This window comes from Callionymus lyra, chromosome 3, assembly GCF_982586985.1.
Source record: "Callionymus lyra chromosome 3, fCalLyr1.hap1.1, whole genome shotgun sequence".
NCBI classification, from domain to species: domain Eukaryota; kingdom Metazoa; phylum Chordata; class Actinopteri; order Syngnathiformes; family Callionymidae; genus Callionymus; species Callionymus lyra.
Window position 1 is genome coordinate 11,456,392 of NC_141820.1, and position 26,784 is coordinate 11,483,175.

Genomic DNA, 26,784 nt, shown 5'->3' on the forward strand with positions numbered 1-26,784 from the left:
TCTCTCGTAGGATGGGTTTCACCTGCGATAGAAAACAGTTGTCAAGCCCTGAAACAAACTCTTGTTTGTGGTTTTATTCATAAGAGTTTTTGCTCATGTGTTTTTTCACTTGGGGCCTTTGTCGGTTTCTCGTCTGGTGAGCCGAATTATGAATTGAATCGAGGGCTTTTTAAAACCACTTCTGTACAGTGTATATAAAAAAAGATTTTTATTTTTAAAAGGTAAATAGACAAAAAGAACTGTGGTTGCCAGAGAAAGTCTTGAGAAGTTTGAAAAAGAGATAACTTTTCTTTCTGTGAATTCTTTCTGCAACATTTGCTTCTGTGAAAAGCAGCAGATGACCTCAGAGATGGAAGTTTTTTTTATCAATTCTCCTGCTAAACCTGACTGCACTCGGTTCAACTCACCGAAGAAAGAACTTTGACGAACTAAAGAAAACATGTTTCCATGAGAACAATAAATAATAAACTATATATCTATCTGGTGATCGTACCTTTTTTGTGAGGGCGTTTTTAACCACTTTAAGAAGAAGTATTATTGCCAGATTCTTATTTTATGTCAGAATCAGTACTTCAAATGAAAACACTGTATTTGACCCACTATTGCAAATTTATAATAATTTAAAAATATATATTCCAGTCTAGATGTTTGATTTAGTTCAACTATTTCCTCAAGTAAAATTTTGCAGTAGGTCTTTCACTTCTGCGCCTTTACTTGAAAGGAGAGAGTAATACAGAACCTTCTCATCCAAGGTCCCATTTCCACGCTAAAGTAGCTTAGGAACTTTTTGTAATTTTAACTGTTAACACAATGTGTTCATGGCACCATATGTTTTGGACGATGAAAGTCTTAAGAAGTTTGCAAGAGAGAAAACTTTTCTAAAATTTTGCAGTAGATCTTTCACTTCTGCGCATTTTACTTGCAAGGAGAGTGTAATACAGAACCTTCTCATCCAAGGTCCCATTTCCACGCTAAAGTAGCTTATGAACGTTTTTTTTTTTATTTTAACTGTTAACACAATGTGTTCATGGAACCATATGTTTTGGATGGAGAAAGTCTTGAGAAGTTTGCAAGAGAGAAAACCTTTCTTTCTGTGAATTATTTCCTGCAACATTTGCTTCTGTGAAAAGCAGCAGATGATCTCAGAGATGGAAGTTTTTTTTATCAATTCTCCTGCTAAACCTGACTGCACTCGGTTCAACTCACCGAGGAAAGAACTTTGACGAACTAAAGAAAACATGTTTCCATGAGAAAAATAAATAATAAACTATATATTTATCTGGTGATGGTACCTTTTTTGTGAGGGCGTTTTTAACCACTTTAAGAAGAAGTATTATTGCCAGATTCGTATTTTATGTCAGAATCAGTACTTCAAATGCGAACACTGTATTTGACCCACTATTGCAAATTTATAATCATTTAAAAAAGATTTATTCCAGTCTAGATGTTTGATTTAGTTCAACTATTTCCTCAAGTAAAATTGTGCAGTAGGTCTTTCACTTCTGCGCCTTTACTTGCAAGGAGAGTGTAATACAGAACCTTCTCATCCAAGGTCCCATTTCCACGCTAAAGTAGCTTATGAACGTTTTTTTTTTTATTTTAACTGTTAACACAATGTGTTCATGGAACCATATGTTTTGGACGGAGAAAGTCTTGAGAAGTTTGCAAGAGAGAAAACCTTTCTTTCTGTGAATTATTTCCTGCAACATTTGCTTCTGTGAAAAGCAGCAGATGATCTCAGAGATGGAAGTTTTTTTTATCAATTCTCCTGCTAAACCTGACTGCACTCGGTTCAACTCACCGAGGAAAGAACTTTGACGAACTAAAGAAAACATGTTTCCATGAGAACAACAAATCCTATCTATTTATCTGGTGATGATATCTTTTTTTTGTGAGGTTGTTTTTAACCACTTTAAGAAGAAGTGTTATTGCCAGATTCCTATTTTATGTCAGAATCAGTACTTCAAATGAAAACACTGTATTTGACCCACTATTGCTAATTTATAATAATTTAAAAATATATATATATTCCAGTCTAGATGTTTGATTTAGTTCAACTATTTCCTCAAGTAAAATTTTCCAGTAGGTCTTTCACTTCTGCGTATTTTACTTGCAAGGAGAGAGTAATACAGAACCTTCTCATCGAAGGTCCCATTTTCACGCTTAAGTAGCTCTGGAACTTTTTGTCATTTTCTCTGTTGACACAATGTGTTCTCGTTGTCGGGGCTGGAGCTTGATAATGGCTCTCCGGACTGAGAGCATCCCAGCTGACACGTTGAACACACACTAAAACAAAAAACACAGTTATTTACAGCAACAGCCTCGAGGTGACGCACGATAATGGTTTAAGAAGCGGTGATTCATGAATTTTCCGCGGCACGAGAGAGAGAGAGAAGCTCGCCCTCCTGATTCAGCTTCACGGCGTTTGATAAGAAAATCGGGTTATTGATGCGACGCTTGTTGTTCTGACGGACTTTTTTTTCCCTTACCGAGCCAGGTATTAGCGCGTCTAGACTTGAAGGATCAAAATCCAATTCCTTGCCACCATAAGAAGTAGGACACGACTCCACTTATTGTTTATTCATGCGTGCGCTGATGTTTCCGACGGATGCTCGGACACTTCTTAAAAGCCTTCCATCGCTGAAGCAAAGCACTTGTTGTTTAAGAAGCGAGTGCCGCCACAGCGGCGCCGTCGATACCGGGATAAATATTTCAAAAGGCTGAATGCAACAAAAAAAAAAAGACCTCGGAGGAATAGATCGCCAAAATGCTCACGCTGTGCTTTGATATCTGTCACGATTGCTGTGGTTTGAGGAGATACTTGGATTGTTTCACCTCTGCTGAGTATTTAGACAATAATAATAATAACTAGAAAATGTGTATTTCTAGAAAAAAAATGCAGTATAAATGCTGAATCTGTAAACTGAAATGTTGAAAGTATTAGTATTAAAAAGTAAAAATGAGTGGAAAAGGTTAATATGATCACATTAAGGAAAGACTGATTTGAAAAAGTTGAAACGAACTGAAAAAAGTTGAGAAAAAGTTGAGAAAAAGTTGAGAAAAAGTTGAGAAAAAGTTGAGAAAAGGAAGAAATAGAGGTAGAAATAGAAGTAGTAGTAGTAGTAGAAGTAGAAGAAGTAGTAATAGTAGTAGAAGAAGTAGAAGTAGTTAAAGTAGAAGAAGTATTAGAATTAGTAGTACAAGCATAAGTAGTTTAAGTAGTGGTAGAAATGGTAGTAAAAGTATAAATAGTAAAAGCAGTAGAAGATTAAGTAGAAGAATTAGTAGTAGAAGTGTAATAAGTAGAAGCAGTAGTAGATTCAGTAGTACAGGTATAAGTAGAATTATTACTAGAATTAGTAGTAAAAGTATAAGTAGTAAAAATAGTAGGAGATTTAGTAGTAGATTAAGTAGTATAAGTAGTATAAGTGGTAGTATTATTGGTAGTAAAAGTATAAGTATAATTAGTAGTAAATGTATAAGTAGTAGTATAAGTAGTTAAAGCAGTAGTAGAATCAGTATTTAAAGTATAAGTATAAGTAGTATAAGTAGCAGTAGTACAAGTTTTGCAGTAGGTCTTTCACTTGTGCTCATTTTACTTGCAAGGAGAGTGTAATACAGAAACTTCTCATCGAAGGTCCTAATTTTACACTAAAGTAGCTCAGGAACTTTTTGGCATTTTAACTGTTAACAAAACATGTTCATGGTACCATATTTTTTGGATGAAAAAGGAATACTGGATTAAAAGACAATTAAGTTAAACAACGTAAGTCTAAACCTTTATTCATCTCATTAACAACAACTCCTAACATTGTAATCCTCCGACAACCCACCAACGTGTGTGGTTTCTTAGCTCACCAAAGTCGTACTGAAACATTTTATGGATTTTTGAGCCAGGAAAATATCAGTTTTAGGTCAATAAAGGCAACCGGAATTACAATGACACATAACACATGCTCAATTGTGAAAATTAAACAAATGTAAGTGCGCCTTATAGTTAGAAAAACACGGTACTGTTAATGTTTCTCTGAGAATTTAATGATTTTCTATCATTATCTCCTTCCAGGAGACACAACTGGATCCTGCGGCGATCCCGGCATTCCATCCCACGGATCCAGAGAACAGACCGATTTCAAGATCCGCTCCAAAGTCTTCTTCAGTTGCGACGAAGGCTACGAGCTGATCGGCTCGTCCGACAGGATGTGCTTCCCCAACGGGACGTGGTCTGGCTCGCAGCCCTTCTGTAAACGTAAGCAAAGACCCGAACATGATCTAAGTTTGTCCGACGCGAGCGCCTCGACGGTGTTTTATCGATCGGCTGAAAACACAGCAGAGACATTAAAAGAGGATGTTTGGCCACGAGCGGGAGCTTCATTGAGATGCACCAGTCGTTCCCGGCTCTTGATTCTCTCATCTTTCCTCCAGCTGTCCAGTGCGGCAACCCTGGCACTCCCAGCAACGGCAGAGTGTATCGTTTGGATGGAACCACGTTTTCCCACTCGGTTATCTACTCCTGCATGGAGGGTTATTTGCTCAGTGGCGCCACCACCAGGCTGTGTCAGGCCAACGGGACTTGGTCAGGAGCGCAGCCCAACTGTACAAGTAAGACTATCTTAATTCCATAGTTTTTTTGTTTTTTTGCTTTCAGAACATATTTTATTTTTCTCATAGTTCTATCTATTATAGTTTGGTTTTTAGTGTGTATATTAAAATAATATTATATAATATTTACAATATAATATAAAATTGGAAGTAGAAATTCTACTTTTAATTTTACTAGAAGAATTAGTAGTAAAAGTAGAAGTAGGAGTAGTAGTAGTAAAAGTAGTAGTATAATTTTTCAACTGTGCTGTTGTAAAAGTGTGTTTCCCCTCTGGGGATGAATAAACATTTTCTATTCTATTCTATTTCTATTCTATTAGTTGAAAAAGTACAAGTAGAATTAGTAGTTTAAGTTTAATTAGCAGTACAAGTATAAGTAGTAGTATATGTATAAGTTGTAAAACCAGTAGTAGAAATCGTAGAATAATTAGTAGTCAAAGTATAAATAGAATTAGTAGTAAAAATATAAGTATAAGTTGTAAAAGTACAAGTAGTATAAGTATAATAAGTAAAAGCAGTAGTAGAATCAGTAGTAGAATTAGTAGTAAACGTATGAATAGAATTAGTTGTAAAAGTATAAGTACAATTAGTAGTAAAAGTATAAGTAGCATTCAAATATTATATAATATTTACAATTTAATATAAATAAACAAAAAATATAAATAAATATATGTATATATTTTTTATTTACAATTCACATGCAAATAGGGTTCAACATTTTAATCTTAGTTCATGAAGGATTTAACCCTTGTGTTATTTCAAGGTCAATGTGACCCAAAGGCCTGAATACAAATGTGTTTGTGGTATCCCTTGTGCTGTCTTTGACCCTGAGATAACACAAGGAATAATGAAGCTTCATGAAACAGCCAGTAATATTTCAGAGTCCGCTAGATGACAATATAATGTTTGAACAATATGGGGAGCGCCACCTTGTGGTTGTAATGAGCTAATGAAGTTTCATGAAGTCGTTTCACTGTTTTATGGAGCTTCATCAGCCCATCAGGAAAATATATAAAGGAATAAACGATGATGTAATAAATTCTTTCTGTTTTCAAGTTCTGTTCCAGTCACAAATTACTGGCAGCTGCCAAAATGATATGGCATTAACGCAAAGTGCCTCCAATTACCTCAACTTTTAACATTTAAGAGAGCAAAATAATTCTGAAAACATTGTGGTTTAACCTTTTCACGCATGAATCAAGATTCACTTTATTCTAAGTGCTATTATTCATTTTTAAACAGACATGTTTCCATGAGTTATTGACTGATCCACTATAAAAGAGTTGCATAAAATACTTCACAAAATCAAAATTCAGATTTTTACATACTTTTGTATACTGTGGATGGATGGATGGATGGATGGATGGATGGATGGATGGATGGATAAAATTTTATTGAGAGAGTATTGCGTATAGGATAAACTGCTGTTGAAAAGCTGTTTGATGTAGGGCGAGTCTGGGGTTTTGAACCAATGGGGTTTAAGTAAATTTCTCGTACTACTATCATGTATTTGCAGTAACAAATGTTAAATACTTTGTGAGAATAAATGTAGCTTAACCTTCAAACTTTCATGAAACTTCATGAAACAGTGTTTTCTTGCTACTAAAATAACTTAAGAAAGAACAGTTGTTTAATATGTCATCCACACATCCAACACATTGGTTCATATAAACTGTGGATGGATGGATGGATGGATGGATGGATGGATGGATGGATGGATGGATGGATGGATGGATGGATGGATGGATGGATGGATGGATGGATGGATGGATGGATGGATGGATGGATGGATGGATGGATGGATGGATGGATGGATGGATGGATGGATGGATGGATGGATGGATGGATGGATGGATGGATGGATGGATGGATGGATGGATGGATGGATGGATGGATGGATGGATGGATGGATGGATGGATGGATGGATGGATGGATGGATGGATGGATGGATGGATGGATGGATGGATGGATGGATGGATGGATGGATGGATGGATGGATGGATGGATGGATGGATGGATGGATGGATGGATGGATGGATGGATGGATGGATGGATGGATGGATGGATGGATGGATGGATGGATGGATGGATGGATGGATGGATGGATGGATGGATGGATGGATGGATGGATGGATGGATGGATGGATGGATGGATGGATGGATGGATGGATGGATGGATGGATGGATGGATGGATGGATGGATGGATGGATGGATGGATGGATGGATGGATGGATGGATGGATGGATGGATGGATGGATGGATGGATGGATGGATGGATGGATGGATGGATGGATGGATGGATGGATGGATGGATGGATGGATGGATGGATGGATGGATGGATGGATGGATGGATGGATGGATGGATGGATGGATGGATGGATGGATGGATGGATGGATGGATGGATGGATGGAACTTTATTGAGAGTATTGCGTATTGGATAAACTGCTGTTGAAAAGCTGAAATAACTGGTCTATTAAAGAGTCACACCATTTTTATAATGAGGGCGCCACCTACTGAGCTTTAAAATATAGCACACTGTTTCATTAAGGTCCCCAGCACATCACTACTTCATTTACCTGATTCATTAATGACATTAACAGATTTCAAGTTGTATTATTAAACTTTGAAAAGGCAATAATTGAAGATCTTATCTTTAGTGAAGCTTCATGAAGCAGTGTCATTATCTTCAGAGACCACTAGATGGCGGACTCTGCACTATTTTCCTTTGTTTTTTAACAACGGTTCTAAAGAAACATCACACCATTTTTAAAACTGATGGCGCCACCTACTGACCTCTAAACAACATGACAGTGCATCATGAAGCTTCTTCAAAACATCACTTCTTATCTTGAGTGAAAACTTTTGTAGCCAAGAAGTTATAAACACACATAACAGACTCCAACAGTAAAGTTATTTTTCTCGTGTAAATGCCGTTCTAAGACACAGTTCTCGACAGACCCGTGTCCATTGAAGAATACTTCACTAATGAAATTGACATTTCAAATTGCGATAAGGCTTGTGTTCTCCAACAAACTTCATTATGAGTTTACCTTTCAGAAAAAAATATTAGTTGGCTTTTAGAGCCGAAATGTAATTACGAGCCAATTTTCGTTCTGCCTTCTTCAGAGAAAAGATGTGAGTGACCTTGATTGCTGTTTACTGGCATCGTTTTTTGTTTTTTTTTGGATTTCAACTAAGCTGAACTCTATTTGCAAGAGAAAATACGGAGCATTACAAAATTGGGGTCCCCTATAAAATGCCACTGTGATGAAAAATGATTACCTGCTAGAGGCTTCAAAAGCATGCTTATGGATGAAAAACAACACACGTTTCCTCGGATTACCTGGAATACTAAGAAGGGTGTGAGACGAGCGATTCATTGTGAAGACACAACAGTGTTTCAGTCGGAAAAACTTGAATACACATAAATAGGCTTAATTATGAATAAAACTACATCTCAAATAAGTGCTCGGTTATACCTGAGATAGATCTTCACGTCTCAGGTAAATATATTTAACCAAAGCCAAATTTCATAGAGTAGTGATATGTTAGTGAAGCTTCATGAAGCAGTGTTCCATTTTCAGAGCACACTAGATGGCGCTCTCTCGATTCTATAATTTATTTCTCTATTCTGAAGCGACCTCTCGTAATTCTAGAACTACTACTTCCACCTGCTGAACGCCCAAAAATATGACACTGTTTCATGAAGCTTCACAAGCCCTTTATTTGAATAAAAGTTGTCGGCCGAGAACAAGGTGAAGGAAAAACATTTTTTAATATATATATTTTTTTAATTCTTGTGGAAAATATATAAATAAAGAAAACATTTGTTGAAGGTAGGGAACGAAATTGTGTCTGGACACTCCGGTTTACTTACAAAAACAATAAAAACAAAAAAAGACAAGTGATTCATTGTTCAAAAAATAGTGTTTCAGGCTAAGTCAGAAGTTAGAGTAAATACCTAATTATCCTGGAGTCGATTTTTATCTTCACAACTCTAAAAATGTTAAAAAAAAAAAAAAGATATAACAAAAGACAAGTTTCAAAAAGTGATGATGGTTTGCTAAAGCTTCATGAAGCATTGTTCGTATTTTTTTGCCCCACTAGATGGCCCTCTTTGCTCGATAAACTATTTACTTTAAAAAGATATTCTATTCAGACCTAACGTCAATTTAAACAAAGGGGCGCCACCTACTGAGCTCTTAACAATATGACACTGTTTCATGAAGCTTCATCAACCCATCATTGGAATACATTTTGTCGACTGAAAACAATGTGCAGTAAAATGTTTTAGTTTTTTTTTAAAGTTTTTTTTGTTTTGTTTTAGAGAAATTTATAAATAAACCAAATAGTTGTTGAAGGTTTGGACCTAAATTTTGTCTGGATGCTCACTTTTACATACAAAAGCAATAAAAACTAAACAAGAAGACAAAACATTAAAATCACTGAATCTAAGCATACCTCCTCCAAGGAGATCATTGAAACTTTATTAATCCCTTTGTCATTTAATATTTATAAAAATACCCATTTTATTTTTATTTAGGAAAATAAATTATACTAAAATATTGGTAAATAACAGTAATTCCTCTGTTATTTACAGTCTTACTGGAATACCTTGTGCTCTGCAAGTAATCCTGGCCTGTAGGTTTGCTTTAGTAACAGTGTGAAGAAAAGAAAAAGTTAGAAAACCAAATCGCCAAAAAGGAGGTAAGGGTTTGAGAAACAAAAGATTATTCAGTATGTTTTAAATATGGTATAAATTTCATTGAAAAAGGGATATATTTGATTTTAAATTTTCATCTCTAATGCATCTTTTAACAGCCAATTTCCAAGAAGTAGGTTTTTCCGGTGAGTTCCGTCATAAGTCGTTAATACTCACGACGATGTCTCGGTCCCATTTAGAGGCGTTTAAAACTGCCGACGTGGCAATAAAGTCCAGTGATTCACGAGCACCGCCTCGGGAATCTTAATGCGCTTGTTCGACGACAGCCTTTTTTCAGACGTAACTCTTGTGTCATTCATGAGAGGTGACGTCAATACATGACTATAAACACAATGATGCCATTATGGATCCACTTTTAAATGATGATGTATTCATTCTTAATCACTTTAAAAACAGGCTGAGATAATTGTTGACTTTTAGTTGCTTTTCTGGCTCTTATTTCTTATATTTTAACATGTTTTGCTTTGAAAGGAACTTCTTCTTAATCAAGGATTATTATTTTAGATATTTACAGATACAAGAAGACTATAGTTGAGAAGTAAAAGCACATGTTTATTTAAAAGTAAATGGAACAATTGGTGGTTGTCATTAGGGCAGGAAAGAACTTAAAATACAGACAATATTAACTTTGAGGGAGCAGGAAATGAAAAATACACTTAAAATAAAAACAAAACAAGGGGTATAAACATAATTTAGAGTCGAAAACTATGTACTAACAAGAACATATTTGGGTGAAAGAATAGAAATTTGTTTTTTATTACACCCAAAACATGTGGTGAAATTGTTGAACATCCCAATATTTTCTGGTTGTGTCCTCAAATCATCTTATTCTGGGAGGAATTTTCTATCTATCTATCAATCTATCTATACTAAAGTTGTTAAAAAACTGAACTAAGATTTTCCATGTAGTTTCAATAAGGCCACACCAACTTAATTTTATGGTTGACGTCCTCTGGAGACCCCAATACTAATGCGAGAGAGCAAAAAAAAAAGAAGAAAATCCATCAAAAAAAATTAATAATGCTGCTTAACCACAGAACTACAAGCTGGTATTGTGAATTGAACCAACAGAACACAGTGTATCAATTAAACAACAAGTCTTTATTTGTAGGAGGTAAATTTGGTTGTATACACCTGCAAGCTACTTCTGTACTCTTCGTGTATGGTGGATCTAAGAAATTGAATTCTAAGACAAAAAGATATGGATGTTGCAGAGGGAAAGAGTAATAGAATTATCATGCATTTGGATTAAAAATACAGTTTGTAACAGCGCCGTAATAGCTCTACAACTCAATTGAAAAATGTTATGTTTTTAAGCAACAAACACAATAGACATATGATTGCAAACGAGAATAAAATAGATAATACTGATACTTATTTTTGTAAACTTAGCATTGCATTCTCTCAAGCATGAGCATAGAGACTTAAGAAATATACTTCTAAAGTATGTTTGATATTAAAGTGGACAATGTCTTGTAGATTAACAGATTCTCAGCTTTCACATCTCGACAGTGAAATATAAAATATAAAAGGTATTATCAATCACTTGACGTATCAATAAACTTTACAGTTACCCTGTACTTAGTGGACAGGGACAGAACAAGGTGATTGAATAGCTGTAGATTTTATTAAAGATAAAAGCTTATTATGTATGTAAAAAGTATCTAATAAAACAGGAACAGCAGCCTCCTGAAAGTCAGTTGTCGTCTACTTCTACTCTCTTCCTCTTCATCTTCCTCTGGACTCTGGTCCTCTCTGCGATGCCAGTGGTTTTTCTCACCCGCGGAAGAATAACACAGCATGTAGAAATTATTTACTTGGTCTTGGGAATGTATTTGACCCCAAATGAACTTCACAAAATTACTTGTGCAGGTGAGAATGAATGCTTTAGACAGAAATATACAGCAAAGCTGCAAAAACAATTAAAAAATGAAGGACACAACAAACCAACACACAAGATGGTAAGAGCCCTTTACTCGTGCTGAGTAGTAGTACACTTCCACTGGTGTAGAACATGAGAGAGCCCTGCACAAAACAGATGTGAGAATAAGAAATACAAATTATTTTTGAAAAGCAAAGTTTGTGAGAAGCTAGTACAACCCACATGACTACCTGCTCAGCAAAAACTGAGGACAGCAACAATACTTTTCTTTTTAATTAAAACTTTCCTTAAAGGATACTATGTTTGTATTGCAATCAAAGCTGTCGTAACTTTAATACTGCCTCAAAGTTTGACATTAAAATAATAATAATCTTTTCAAATCTGTTTTCAGGGACAGAAAAAAAACACAACTCAGATCAATGTTTTAGAAAAGCATTATTTTGTCCATGTAGAAGTACACATCACTCCAAGTACACTAAAGAAAACTGTTATACCGCTAGTATTTGATGCAAAACTCATGTTGATCTGAATATGTGGTAGTGAAATGGACTTAAATCTTGGAATAAAAACAAAGAAAATAAAACCTACCTGAAGAGAAAAAAATATCAGGGAAAAAAATAGACAAAAAATATTTTCTGGAATTTACCAGATAACATTTCTCGTCCATAGACGCAAATCTAAGGGGAAAAAATAGCCGAAGAAATTGGAGAAATGGACAAAAAACCCCAATCAAATTAAATAAAAAGAAAAAACTGAGCCAAATTCATTGAAAAATGAGTCTTTGTGGCTCCTTTGACTGACATCATTCATTCTATCGACACAATTTGAAAAATATTTCTACTGCTTCTCCCTCCAGTGATCAACTGTGGAGACCCCGGCGTGCCGGCGAATGGGATTCGTTACGGCGAAGACTTCAACATCGGTCAGAATATTTCCTTTCAGTGCCAGCCCGGGTACAGAATGGAAGAGGACGGCTCCGCGGTGAGGATGTGCACTCAGAACGGCACCTGGAGTGGGATCATGCCTCTCTGCACAGGTGGACATTTTTATTCAATCCAACCCGTACAATGAAAGCTACAGCCGAGGAATATTGAAAGATGTATAGTGTATAGAAGTGTATTTCATTCCGCTGTGTCTTGATTTGAAAGCTTTGGTCAAGACCAGGCACATGTTTACAATGTTCTATTTTTATATATTTCTTCTTATTTTTAACATTCTAGTCAAGTAAAAAGGAAAATAGACAAAATACAAACACAATAATAATTATACCGTATATTGATTGAGTTTTCAATTGACTGTGTTTATTAACAAATACATATAATATATATTAATTTTGAACAGCTACTGTTTATGTAGTGGGTCATAGTGGTTTAATTTGTACGTACTGAGATGCTTTTTGAAGTTACCAGGATTATAAAACCGAAAACTGACACAACAAAAGATGTTATCTCATCTTGTAGCCAAATGTACAGCAAAATGGCAACAGTGGAGGTGCACCATTCTGACACTAGGGGGAGACAGAAACAGCTTTCAAAAACTACATACAGGGCCTTAAATACATGTTTTATTATTGTTTTATATATATATATTTAACATATTTATATTTTTAAAATATTCATTTATTTTGGGGATTTCTGTTTATTGGGTCTATAGATCCTGGACAGGCAATTAAATTTCCTTAGGGGCCACAATATACACTGTGACTGTTGTAAGGGGCCATCAACCCAAAAAGAAAAAAGGGGAATAAAGCTAATAAGTTAAATAAGATACATTTCAATTCAATTCAATTAAATTCAATTGTATTTAAAGTGTCTTATCATAACAAAGTTATCTCAAGACACTTCAAAGTTGAAGTAAGACTATAGTGGAGAAAGGAAAAACAGATCCCAGCAATTCAACATTTTTAAAATATAAAATATGGTAAAAGGAACGTTTTTATTTTTCAAAACATTTAGTCAATTTCCAAAATTATTATGAGAAAAATAATTTGGTATAAATAATGGTATAATAAACTAAAAAAGTAAGGAAAAACCTTGTATGGTGTTGATGAATGTTTAAATTACTAATAAAAATAAATAAATAAAATAGTTAGTTAGCTTTGAGGAACTTGTTTAGTTAAATCCTCAATTTTTGACCACTTGATGGCTTCATAAATACATCCTAACGGACACATGTGGCCCCCCTGCCACACTTTGCCCAGGTCTAGTTAGTGGGAAATTCAAAGGTCAGATGTGGCTCCAGTCAAAAATATAGTAAGCTCTGGTTGAGAAGTTAAAACAGGGCTTTAAAAAAAAAAACACTCGGTAACTGATTTTTTATTCTCTTCTACTTCACCAGCTGTGACTTGCCTAGCGCCCCCTGCCATTGGCAACGGGGTACTGCAGGGGACCGACTTCGAATGGGGCAGCAGTGTGAGCTACAGCTGCTCGCCCGGATACGAGCTCTCGTTCCCGGCCGTGCTGACCTGCGTTTCCAACGGCACCTGGAGCGGCATGCTGCCGCAATGCTTACGTAAGCATAAAAAAGACACATTTGTAAATGCACACGCAAAACAACATGTGCTCATAAAATAAGATGATTTCATGTTGTGTCCCCCAGCCAAGTTCTGCGGGGACCCCGGCACACCTGCCGCCGGCTTCAGGGAGGGACGAAGTTTCATCTACCAATCGGAAGTGATCTTCACTTGTGCGCCGCCCCTCCTGCTGGTCGGCACGGCGACCAGACGATGCGAAAGCGACGGGACCTGGAGTGGGACTCAGCCACGTTGTATAGGTGATTTATTTCTGATTTTCGGATACACAATTTTCAGCTCACGTACTGCGGTGGTGAACAATCAATCCAACTTTATCAGAACATTTTTACAACAGTTTGAAGAAACTAAACTCATACAGCTGCAGTATCTTAATCTGTATAAAGTGGAAAAGTTATTCAGGTAAAATTGAATGTGACTTATGTTTATAGTAAAAAATATCCACACTGTATTAAAGGAATTGTGAAGCTTCATGAACACTAACAGACAATGTTGAGCTAAATGATGAGCAAATATATATGAAAACAAAAATAACAAGGAAAATAATAATAATAATTAAAAAAAAATACTGCTTGGGTCGACAAGAAATGGCATCTAATGAAATTAATCAAGATGTTCTTTGTGTTACTTTTCCACAGTAACATAAAATATTCCAACATTTGTATTGAAGTCCTAAGAATTAAGATTAAAAAGCATCACCGATTGCTTGTATTCAATCTACTCAAACAAAAACAGTTGAAGCTTCATCAGACCTTTGCTTCAAGGAAAACTCTTACTTTGAAGTTACTTTATAAAGTTCTCCCCCGAAATCTGGGTGAACGAGAGGTTACGAGAGCGGAGTGACATAATAATGGTCTTCACTCCTCTGCCAGCTAGCTGTAATCACGCCCCGCTTTGTTTATACAACAAGCCCCTAGGAAGTGGAGACTTCCAGAATTGATGAAAAACCCTGATTATTGACCAATCACTGCAGAGTGGGCGTGGTCATGGAAAACAATATTTAATCTCCAGTGGGCTGGGTTTAAGATCATATTCCAAGGTGATTATTTCAATGAAAAGTTTTGTACAAACAGACACATACTGATGATACAATATAGATCCAAGATCAACTTGAGAAACACTTAAATCAACACCATCAATAGTTGAACTTTAAATGTCAACTTCTAGAGATAAATCTTCACTTTATGCTCCGTAGGTCTTATTGTGAAAACAGTTTCAACCAATTTTATATAAATATACAATTTCCAACACACTAACAGGAGATGCTGACCTGAATGATAAACAAATATATACATGATAACCCAATTTAACTGAGAAAATAATTATAATATTAATAATAATATTCACAGAAACTGCTATGTCAACAAGAAATGGGATATGCAACAAAACAATTATTCCATTTCTCTGTGCGACACTTTAGCTCATCACATTCTAAAATGTATGTTGCAGTTGAAAAAGGTTCAGTGGGAAAAAACTGCTTATATACCGTCCAAAAAACCCCGAAAACAGAGTTGATGAAAAAGCCCAAATGTATAAAACAACGGCCAATTTCGAGAGAGGAATTAGTTTTCAACCTGGAAAAAGTACAACTTTCCATTAAAGCAGGTCCCATTGCACCAAAGCAGCAAAGTTCACCACAGCCCTGTGATGATGCATTGGAACCCGAACCGGGCCTGTATTTACGACGTACGCGCTCGACAAAACAACGTTCAACTCATGTTTCCAGCAAACAATCTGCTCGACTTTTCCCCCGCGGACTGTCTGTGCTACAGAAAGTTTGGGTCAGTAAAAAAACCAAAAAAAAAAAAGCTCTCTCGGCTCATTTTTAAACATCAAAAAACTCTGGCGCTGCACCTCTTTACAAATGTATGAGTTACGCCGCAGTGTACCACACTCCAAACTTCTTCAACCGCCGCTCGACGGCCTTTGACCCCCGGCGAAGAATTGATTTTAGATTTCGCTGATTACTTTTTAATAGTTCCTGAATCATGGCTCGGCCGTCCCCCCCCCCTCGTGAGCATGAGAGCCGCTGCCTTGGGGTCCGAGAACCAAAGTTTTTTAAGCTCCTTAAAAGTAAAAATGAAAGGTTGGTCCTCTTGACCCCTTGGAACTGAAAAGAAGGTGCTTGAGGGAAAAAAAAACTGTTGATTTAATTCAAGTTTTAATCAGCAGATAACTAAAGGCTTTTTTTTGTTCGATTTATTTCCACCACAAATCTGTTTTATTTTCTTTTGTCGCCTTCTATAATCTGTGTCGCTTCGTCACCGAGTGACTCAAACATATTATTTTCGCCTGCCAGTTTATTATCGCCGGCTTGTTGCTCACTGGGGAGCCCAGACCGGAGTCTAATATTCCACAGTCTAATGATCATGGCAATTAATGGTCCGATGTTTACAGCCTTACTTCAGCCCACTCTAGGGGGTTTTTTTTTTTCGCAGCCGTGCCGAGCCGCTACTTTTTTCTGTCAAACTAAAAGTTACTTAGACTCATGAAATCATGATCAATAGTGACTGGAGGCTCCTCGGAGACGTCTTCTTCCTAAATGAACGCGGGGAACGTCGAGGAGTAATGTCGGTGAAATGATCGTTTTCCAAACCAGCGGCTCCACTTTTATTCCCCCCCCTCAGACATCATCTTAAAGGTATCATGCTTTGGAACATTTACGATCGTCGCAAATGAAACGCTATTGCGTTATTTAGGAGAGAAATAATGAGTTGGATGACAGCAGATTATCTTGAATAAACAACATCTTTAGACTTGCTTTTAAAACACAAGTAGCTTGAAACAACACAACATTTATAAACACACAAACGACAGCTGTTTACTGGAAAAAGGATCGCAAACTTTTATATTATTTTTAAGCAGCTTTTATTTTGTTTCTGACCTCAACTTTGTCTCAAATCACATACTTGCGTATTTGAACTTGGTTTTTTGTAGTGCATAAGTGCGTCTCAATTCTTAGTATGTAGTGCGCCATGCACACTAAATTGGCGTACTAAAATGCCCACAAAACTGAGTAAGGATCTATGGACACTTTCTACACTAAACAGCCGCCATCTACGTGAACTTGAGGTTGTAAACGGAAGTATATATATATATATATACATACATATACTTACAAGTTACAATTTTCAGCCAGCAGTAGGAGGATAACACGCCTTCGGTGCTGATTCCGGTGTAAATATCACGCTAATATTTCTCATATTTCTTGATCCAAACAAAACGTGCTGCCATCAGGTGTCGATAGTGTTCCTACAGCTGGTTGAAATCATCGTTAAATAGTAGTAGAAGAAGAAGCTGTCGCGTCGTTTCCTATTAGTACGTAGCAGCAGTACTGTCTGTCGAGAATTTGCATACAAGTTAGTAAGTACACTATCCTGATGCATACTAACTGCCAGTGCACAAGAGAAGTATGTGATTTGAGACGCAGCACGTGTCTTCATTTTGAAAAGACGACTAGATGTCACTCTCTGCTTTATGATCTTTAACTCTGATCTACTAATTCAATGAAACCTTTGCTTTGTCCCATATCGTGCACTTCTGCACTTACACTAACGTCCCAATTAGCAGTGTGCAAAAATATAGTGTGCAATGAGCACTCAATTGCGCTGTCAAGTGTCGATGATAGTGTTCCAACGACTGGTTGTGATTAGTGTTAAAAAGTAGTAGAAGAAGAAGCTGTCGGGTAATTTATGGTGTGTAGCAACAGGGTTTGATTTGAGACAGTATTACCCTGTTGAAATTTGAGCACAATTTATGCACTTACTAGAACTGAGTCGACAGCTTTTTCTTCTACTACTTTTTAACACTGATTGCAACCAGCAGTATGAACACCATCGCCGACACTTGACGTTTCGTCGATCGAAACATGTTATTAAGTTGAGTTTCATTATTGTTGTTGAGTTGTTTGGTTGTAAAAAAAATTAGAGTTTTCTCTTACGCCGTTAAGCGACGTTCCTCTAGACGTACCGTCATCTACGTCACTAAGATGGCGGCCGTTAAGGGTGGAAAGTGTCCATCGATCCACACTCAATTTTCCGGCTTTTTGAGTGCACTAGTGCAGTGTCCTATTTTTTCCCACACTGCTCAGTGTGAATGCGCAATTTGAGACACACCACGACCAGGTTTCTGTCTCGTAGCAAGATGTCTGAGTAGAAGATGAATAGGTTCCCTACTCTAAACACTAGTGACGATATTCCTCAGTACATGAAGTACTATCTTGTCTTTTCATGTTGGGTTTGGAGGAAGAACGTGTTCCTCACCGAGCAGTACCTGGGAAACACATGTCGTTCTCCGGGAGGAAACCCGGAGTTAACGGCTCCCTCTTGGCCCGTGAGGAATAGAATCCTCTTTCGGATGATGGCCTCGGTAATGACCGCCCGATTCTCTGCGCTATCCCCCCATCAATCCACGGCCGGAACCCACTTCTACGACCCCTCGTTTTATTAGGAGTACGTTGGCATTTACTCGCGGGCGACGCCTGAAGCGAGTGCGGCGCTAAGTTAATTACAGTATTTAGGTAAAGCCTCTTCTCGACTTCAAACAAGATGGCGGCGTCCAGGGATTAAGGTGACTATTAGTAGGTGTTCAGAACACATTACCAAACGGCCCCATCGGGTCAATTGAGCAACGCTCTTGTGATGTGCGGAGCTTCCACTTCACTCGTCTGATTCAAAGCAGGTGCTTAGACATCCATCGGAATAAATTACAGCTTCTGTGATGTAGAAAAAAAAAAGAATATTGGCTTCGTACCCGCATTTTAGCTAATATTTAATATTTAAACACATGCATGCCCGAAGAACTGGTACACACATCACAAACACAAACACACAAACAACTATCCAAACACAAACAATACCCCCCCCAAAAAAAACACAAACACACTCACAAACAACCATACCAATGCAAACAAAAACACACAAACAGTTCACAAACACACACGTTAACCAAACGTAAATGAAAACACATAAACAAACATGCAAAGATACATACAAACAACCAAACGCAAACAAAAGCACACACACAACCATCCAAACACAAACAAAAACACACATACAGAAACATGCACAAAAAACATCCAAACAAAAACACACAAACACAACAATCAAAACACAAACAAAACACACCCACAAACAACCATCCAAACACAAACAAAAACACACATAAACAAACACACATACAAACAACCATCCAAATGCAAACAAAAAAAGACAAACACACACAAGCACAAAAAAAACGTACACAAACACAAGAACAACAATCCAAATGCAAACAAAAAACACAAACAGCCATCCAAACGCAAACAAATATAAAAAACACATACACACAAATAACCATCCAAACGCTAACAAAAAAACACACCCAAACAACCATCCAAATGCAAACAAAAATGCACATACACAAAAACACACATACAAAACAACCATCCAAAGACGAAAAAGAATACACCTACACGAACCCACACACAAACAACCATCAAATTGCAGAGAAAAACTTGTACACGCACAAACTAACAACCACCCAAACACAAACACACACACTAACAACCCTCCAAATGCAAACAAAAACACACAGACAAACAACCATCCAAACACAAACCAAAACACCCCTACACGAACCCACAAACAAACAACCATCCAAACGCAAACAAAAACAACCACAAACATACACAAACAACCATCCAAATGCAAACAAACACACACACAAACACACATCCACACAATAATTTCCCTCCAAATAGAGACAGATTCTTTCGATCTATCTCTCTATTAGTTATAGTCATGTTCAGGCTCTTGAAAGTGATTTTAATCTTGTTTTTTTCAGGATTAAACATATAAAAGCTGCATTTTTTTGGGGCAGTTTCATTTTAGAAAAAGTGAGTTTAATTCATCGCCGAGTGAAAGAGTGAATCCTCACTTTAAGTAAGATAGAGAGGGGACGAAAAGGAAGTGGGAGATATAGTGACATGAAAAGGCAGGAAAAAAAAGGGGAAGAAGCCGGAGGAGAGAGAGAGAGGGAAGAGAGAGGAGAGTGAATCTGTCATTTTGGAAGCTGTATTGAATTGAGCTCTGCGTCAGGATGTGCTCTACATGTTGATGACCCCACCACACGCACTCGCTCACACTGCCATGGTGGTGGTGGTGGTGGGGGGGGACCCTGCCTCGCTCTTTTGTGTAGCAACACTGCCCCCTGCTGTCACCGCGGGGTACTTAACCTCTTGTTACCATGACAACAGGACATAAAAAAAAGATAGGTAATGAGGGGAAAAAAATGGGATGCTACTACTAATGTATCTTTTATTTGGATTTCAAGGGAAGGAGTTTCATTTTTAGTTTTTTTTGTTGTTGTTTTAACAGAGCCGACCAAAACCAGCTGCGACAATCCTGGGACGCCACGATACGGATCTTTGAACAGAACGTACGGTTTCAAGGTAAGAGCACAACTTGAATGATTTTAGGATGAAACATCATCATTTGTTCCTCACCTTTTTATTACATCAAACCTCAAGATATTGATCTTTTTTTTTGTCATTCTTTTATGAGCATTAGATGGTGGCTGATCTGTGAGATTGGAATTCTTTTATTTTGGTGAATTTGAACGTGTGCTGTTGTTGTTGTCAGGTGGGGAGTGTGGTGTCGTTCCAGTGCCAGCCGGGTCACCTGATCCAAGGCTCTTCCTCCAGAACCTGTCAGCCTGATCTGACGTGGAGCGGAACACAGCCGGACTGCATACGTAAGAAGCAATATTTTAACGAAAGCGGTAATATCTGTTTGATACTTTAGAACAAACTGAGTATTTATGATACAACATTTATCAATGATGCTAAAAATAGATAAAATATTCAGTATTTTACAAATATACTGTATGACAGGCAGTGAGTAAGTTCACATTAAATTAGATGTTATGGTCCTTTGGCTGAAGGAGCTGTTTATTATAGACGTTTTCACCCCCCCATTTTTATATATTTTTTTACTTTACTTTCGCATCATGCTTAAAAAAAGGGGTCTGGATAATAAAAAGTCACATTATTTGAATATAACACAAATACAATTGTTTTAGGGAATACCACGAAGAATAAGCATGTAGTTAGCATGAAAAAGTTAAAATGAACATTTATAATGAAAAGTTAGCATGAAATATGGGGATGAACATTATCATGACAAAGTTAAAATGAACAGTCAGCATGAAAATTGGTAATTTCACTATTATTGCTTGTTGTTAATTCCAGAACCATGTGGATATACCTATTTTTATCCATATAGATTTTTTTCTGGCTTGGTAAGATTGCATTTATTGAGTTTATTTATTTATTTTTCATTTCCTTTTTGCGTTTATTTTCACTATAGAGGAAAGATTAGTATTGTTTTTTACCCTTCTTGATTATTTAGAACATGCTTTTTATCAATTCCATAAAAGAAACAAATATATACCAATTCCAAGCAGCATTAAAACATTTTTATTTTTTAAGTTTTTATTTTTTATTTCCTATACTGTTATCATTATAATATGAAATACTATTCCTGCCAGGTGGAAAAAAACAACATGGTAATGTATAGAAAAAAAATGAGGTAAAGTAATTAAATTAAAGTTGGATGGAAAGAAAAAGAAATGGTAAAAAAAAAAAGAAAATACTTTTATTCAATAGCTATTAAGGTTTAGGGAAAAATACTTACTCATTAGTAAATCTGTAAACATTTTGTGATTAACTAAACATGGAAGTTTATATTAAATCAAATGAAATCCTCTGCATTAAAACAAGATATCGTCAATTTTACCCCAACTTTTAAGCAATTACTTTATGAAAAGTGTTTTTACTTGGCAGGAATGGATTTCCATACTAAACTATGTATATATATATATAGATATAGATATAAAAGACAATATTCTATAGTCAAAACTATATAAAAAAAAACTACTGTTCATTAAAAGCCATTTATTTTGCTGCGACATTCGCTCGAGTCAGAAACGATACTTTGCAGTTTCACTCCGACAAAGATTAAAGGTTTAGATCTCAGGACAGAATTAAAATGCAAAGTTGGTGTGCAGAGGATTTAAGTTGATCCCTTCCGTCTCTGCCAGCCCACGCCTGTAAACAGCCAGAGAGCCCACTCCACGTGAACGTGATGGGGATGGATCTGCCAGGTTTCGGCTACACCTTGGTCTACAGCTGTCAGCCCGGATACTTCCTCGCCGGGGGCTCAGAACACCGAGTCTGCAAGAGTGACGGCACCTGGACGGGGAAGATGCCGATATGTCGAGGTGAGAACAGCGCGTCGTAATCTTCCGTCTACAGCTCGAGCCGGCGATTCTCTTGGTTGAAACCCGGGATTGATTTATAAACATGAGTCTTGCTCAAGGACATTTGTGAAATGATATAGGGGGAAGAATTGCCGGCGAGCTCCGCACATAGGACGCTCGGGCGGTTTGCCAGTCGAGGGATCGGCTGCCAAATATGAAAATATGTTCAATAAATGTCGTAAAAAATCATAACTCATCTCACTTACACGTTTATCTGATTTACGTTCTACTATAAATCAAGCGGAATCTATTGGGATCTTGCAAATGCTGATCAGAAATGTTCATCTGCTGAACAACACTAGTCCATTGTACGCAATCAAATATTATAGCCGTATAGGCCATTACGGTAGTAAAAAAGAATAAGTCACATCAGCATTGTCACTCTATATACCCAGGGGTGTCCAAACCTTTTTAGAAGAGGGGCCACACTTGATCAGGTGAATATAAGTGGGGCCCAAATGTTCACAGTGACTTCTAAGAGTTGTCTCGTTTAGAAGTTCAAAATAAAAAGTTCCCATATCTTCATCACAAAATTGAGACTCACAGAAAGAGAATTGTTTTAGGGCATATCATGAACAGATAGCATTAACAGTTTGCAGGGAAATTTAGCATGACAATTTAGTATGAACAGTTAGCATGAATAGTTAGCATTACAAGTTATCATGAAAAGTTATCATGAATAGTGAGCATGAACAGTAAGCATAAAAAGTTATCATGAAAAGTTAGCATGAAAAGTTATCATGCACCGTTAGCATGAATAGTAAGCATGAAAAGTTAGCATGAAAGTTATCATGAACAGTTAGTATTAAAAGTTAGCATGACAATTTAGCATGAACAGTTAGCTTGCACAGTTAGCATGGAAAGTTAGCATGAACATTTAGCATGAATAGTTGGAATGAACAGTAAGCATGAACAGTTAGCTTGAAAAGTTAGCATTAACAGTTAGCATTAACAGTTAGCATGAACAGTGACTATGAACAATTAGCATGAAGAGTTAGCATCAACAGTTAGTAGGACAATTTGGTATGAAAAGTTAGCATGATCATGTTGCTTTTCATGGTAAACTTTAATTTGAAAGTATCAGTACATCATCTGCGACAGGGTAGAAACAAGAATCCACCGTAAATGAATGAATGAATAAACAATCACACAAGAGAAAAAACACACACAAAAAAATAGTTAAACTGTGAATTATTGATAATATGTCAGTGGAAGTCTTATTGTTTCGGCTTTAAAAGATGCTCACTCTATAACCGAGAGGTTCTTCCTCATGGTAGGACATCATAATGGTGGTGGAAGATAAAAAAAAGGGGAGCTCAGTCATCTGTCACACACTCTAAGTAGATCTGATCCTTCAAGTAGTAAGTGGTGCGTCTTCCAGTGAAGGTTCACCAGGAATAGAGTTCAGAAGACCAACATTCTGGAAAATGACAAATGAAGAATGTAACCGAGTTGCTCGGAAAAGAGACATCGGAGCATGGACCATTTACCGAGGTATTCATTTGTAATCTCTTTGTATTTGAAGCTGGAGAAAAGAAGAAACCAGTGAAACCAGCAACCGGAACTCCCAGTCCAAAACTCAACGGTTAGTTCCATTTTTTTTTGTTTATAAATGTTGTTTTTTTTGTGTTATCTCAGGGTCAAAGAGAACAAAAAAAAACGTGTTTGTGGTTCATCTTGACCCAGACGCAACACAAGGGATACCACAAACATATTTGTTTTTGGGGCTTCGGGTGACCTTGACCCTGAGATAACACAAGGGTTAAATAGTGATTACTTTATTTTGTTTCCTGAAAATCATCATCATTTTGTGAAAGATTTTTAACAGTGAGTAACATCTACTGTGAACTGTATTATGAAGCTTCATGAAGCTTCATTAGCCAATTACTGCATTTCTAATGTACAAGGAGTGTTTTCATACAGTTACTGGTCCCAAGATGCAATTCTTAATGGCTTCCTGGATTATTTTTTGTTGTTGTTTCGATGTCATTGTAAATCTCCACTTTTATGCCGAGCACATGATCCAGAAAGTAACTCATGGAATTAAGCCTTTTATATATATTTTTTTACTTAAACTAAATTCTTATCTTGTAAGTAAAACTATGCCATTGATGCTATGTTTTCTAAATGAAAGTATCATTTGTTTATTATTTAAATAATGTTTATCCATTTTAAAGTTTCACCTCCTATTGATCGCGTGATTATTACGAAGACTCTGTTTCTTTATGAGTCATTGCAGACGAAGTCACTCAAACCACTCGCTAATAAAACATGTATTTGTTGTATATGTTCCTCTAAGTAAATATATCAACTTAAATGCTACACTTGCTAACGTAGCTATGACTTTAGCCGCAGTAAGTAAAAATGTTCTACCCGGTAACACTTGCATGATTTCGAAATAACAAATCAAATATTGTTTAATAAAAAACCTATAATTTCTTGTACAAATATTACATCAAGAAAATAACAAATGTATTGAAATAAATTGATCAAATGTATCTTGAATAAAGTACATTTAAGGGTTTTAAAGATACTTTTTTTCACAACAAAAAGGAGAATACTAATGTATGCCTGTAGTAGGGAAATAAATAAACATTTCTTGTCCTTTAAGATTTAAAAACACAAATGTAAAGTATGAATTTTCATAATAACCTAAAAATGGCTGAACTTGTTATTTTGAGTGTTTAAAGTTAGCTGTATTAGCAAGATGCGTTTGATGTGAACACTTTTTTTTGATAATATGTTGGAAAAATTACTACAATAAAGTTACTTTTGTATCATTTACTCACATGTACTTGTTTGTTCATCTTTACACTTGAATCCTTTCTGCCTAATACAGTTCCCGACGACGTCTTCGCCCCGAACTACATATGGAAAGGTTCCTACAATTACCGGGGGAGGAAGCAGCCGATGACATTAAGCATCACCAGCTACAACTCCACGACCGGGAGAGTCAACGTCACCCTCAGCAACGGCAACATGGAACTTCTCCTGTCAGGCAAGTTGAACATTACATTATTATTTTGATATCTATGTTTGTATTTTAGCAGTTTCAACATCTTTAATGTATTACTTTAGTTAAGTAAGTAAGTAATAGTTATTTGTAATGGCCTTTCTAGACCAGAGCTTGAACAATCAAAAGCAATACACATTTAAAAACTCTTAGAGATCAAGACAGCATAATACAAACACAGGAGTCCTAGAAAATTAGGAAAAAGCACAAATAAAAAGGTCTTAAGATGATTTTTGAAGGAGTCAAAAACAGAGGGGGAAGGGAGGAAGATCGTTCCAAAGCTTAAGAGCAACAGTCTGGAAGGATTTCTCTCCTCTGGTCCGGAAGTTTGTTCAGGAACCATCAGTAGATTCTGATCCACAGACCTCAGAGCCCGAGCTGGGGTGTAAGTCTGGATCAGATCAGTGATGTAAAGTAGGACCATGATTAGCTGTGAAAGTAAGAACCAGAATTTAAAAATGATCCTGGAAGAAACTGGCAGCCAGTGATGAGTTTTAAGGATCAGGGAAATAAGGTTAAGGTTAAGGTAAAACTTTATTGATCCCTCAGGAGGTCTCCTTTGGGAAATTGTTTAAATGTAAGTTCTTCTACTAGAGCGGCTCAGAATTCTCGCTGCACAGTTTTGTATTAACTACAGGCGAGACAGATCCTTCTTGTTTAGACACCAAAATAAACTGTTACAATAGTCTAAACATAAAGACAAAAACGCATGTATTACAAGCTCCAGATAATGCTTTGACATCATTTTCCTAAGTTTAGAGATTTTTCTCAGTTGAAGGAAACAGTTTTCGGCCGTGTTGTACTGTGATTTAAACTGCAAGTGATGAAGGATAAACTGAATTATTTTACCGTGACCCAATGGATTTCGCTCTTGTTTACCCATCTTCGGTTACCCGAGTGCGATTATTCCACTTTTTGCCCAAGAGCTTGCAGCGTCGTCTTAATGGACCTAATTGAGTTTTCCATGTATTTGCGCGCGGACCTCCCACGGTCCTACAACAGTACCGGTGGGGTTGCTCAGAACCTATTAAAACACAAATCCTGTTAAAGCGAAAATTGGCTGCGGGGGAAGCCGAGCACGTAGAACACTGAATCAGGGAACATGCGGCGATCAGACTTCAAAACCGCCGTCCTTGGGTTTGAAGGAGCGGCTCTCGGATCAATAACGGCTGAAGCTCGAAGGTACCCGAGGTCCAAGTGCTCTGCGTCATGAAACCGATATTGTTTTCTCCATGCAAATGTTCTCAAGGAGCACTTTTCTATGTGACCAATAACAAATCAAAGCCTGTTTTTTTTTCCGCTGATCTCTGCTCCGTGTGGAAAATATTGCTCACAGGCCCCTTTAAATCTCCTTTATCGACCAAAGCGCTGATTTATATGGAGCCCGAATGACTTGTACCGATTTGTTTGTGCAGAACACAGGGTTGTATTTTATCACAATAGTACGAGGGAAAAGAAATTAAAAGCACAAAGTAGGCAAAAAATCTAATAACGACATTATCGGGATTTTTGCTTTGCTTGCTCAAAATGTCATTTTGTTTTTTTTTTAAATATATTTGTGCATTTAAAAAAACGAATAAAAATAATATAAAAAAAAACAACAACATAAAATATCGAAGTATTTGCGTCGTTTGTTCATTTTTGTGAAACAATTAATTACTGAAGAAACCATGAAATCCCATGAGATCTCGCCTTAACTGTGGACGAGAGGATACAGTTGACTCCAGCACGT

At 36.7% G+C, this 26,784-nt stretch overlaps 1 protein-coding gene across 2 annotated transcripts in view; it reads left to right on the forward strand.

The window, feature by feature from the left end:
• Positions 1-26,784, forward strand: part of csmd3b (CUB and Sushi multiple domains 3b) — a 463,847-nt gene that overhangs the window by 427,270 nt on the left and 9,793 nt on the right. For both annotated transcript variants that reach the window (XM_087786440.1, XM_087786441.1), the window contains exons 59-68: positions 4,067-4,249; positions 4,426-4,602; positions 12,068-12,247; positions 13,549-13,722; positions 13,810-13,983; positions 20,098-20,171; positions 20,362-20,473; positions 21,821-22,000; positions 23,565-23,624; positions 24,879-25,037. In XM_087786440.1, the coding sequence (XP_087642566.1) occupies positions 4,067-4,249; positions 4,426-4,602; positions 12,068-12,247; positions 13,549-13,722; positions 13,810-13,983; positions 20,098-20,171; positions 20,362-20,473; positions 21,821-22,000; positions 23,565-23,624; positions 24,879-25,037 (1,473 nt within the window). The remainder of the gene's footprint in view (positions 1-4,066; positions 4,250-4,425; positions 4,603-12,067; positions 12,248-13,548; positions 13,723-13,809; positions 13,984-20,097; positions 20,172-20,361; positions 20,474-21,820; positions 22,001-23,564; positions 23,625-24,878; positions 25,038-26,784) is intronic.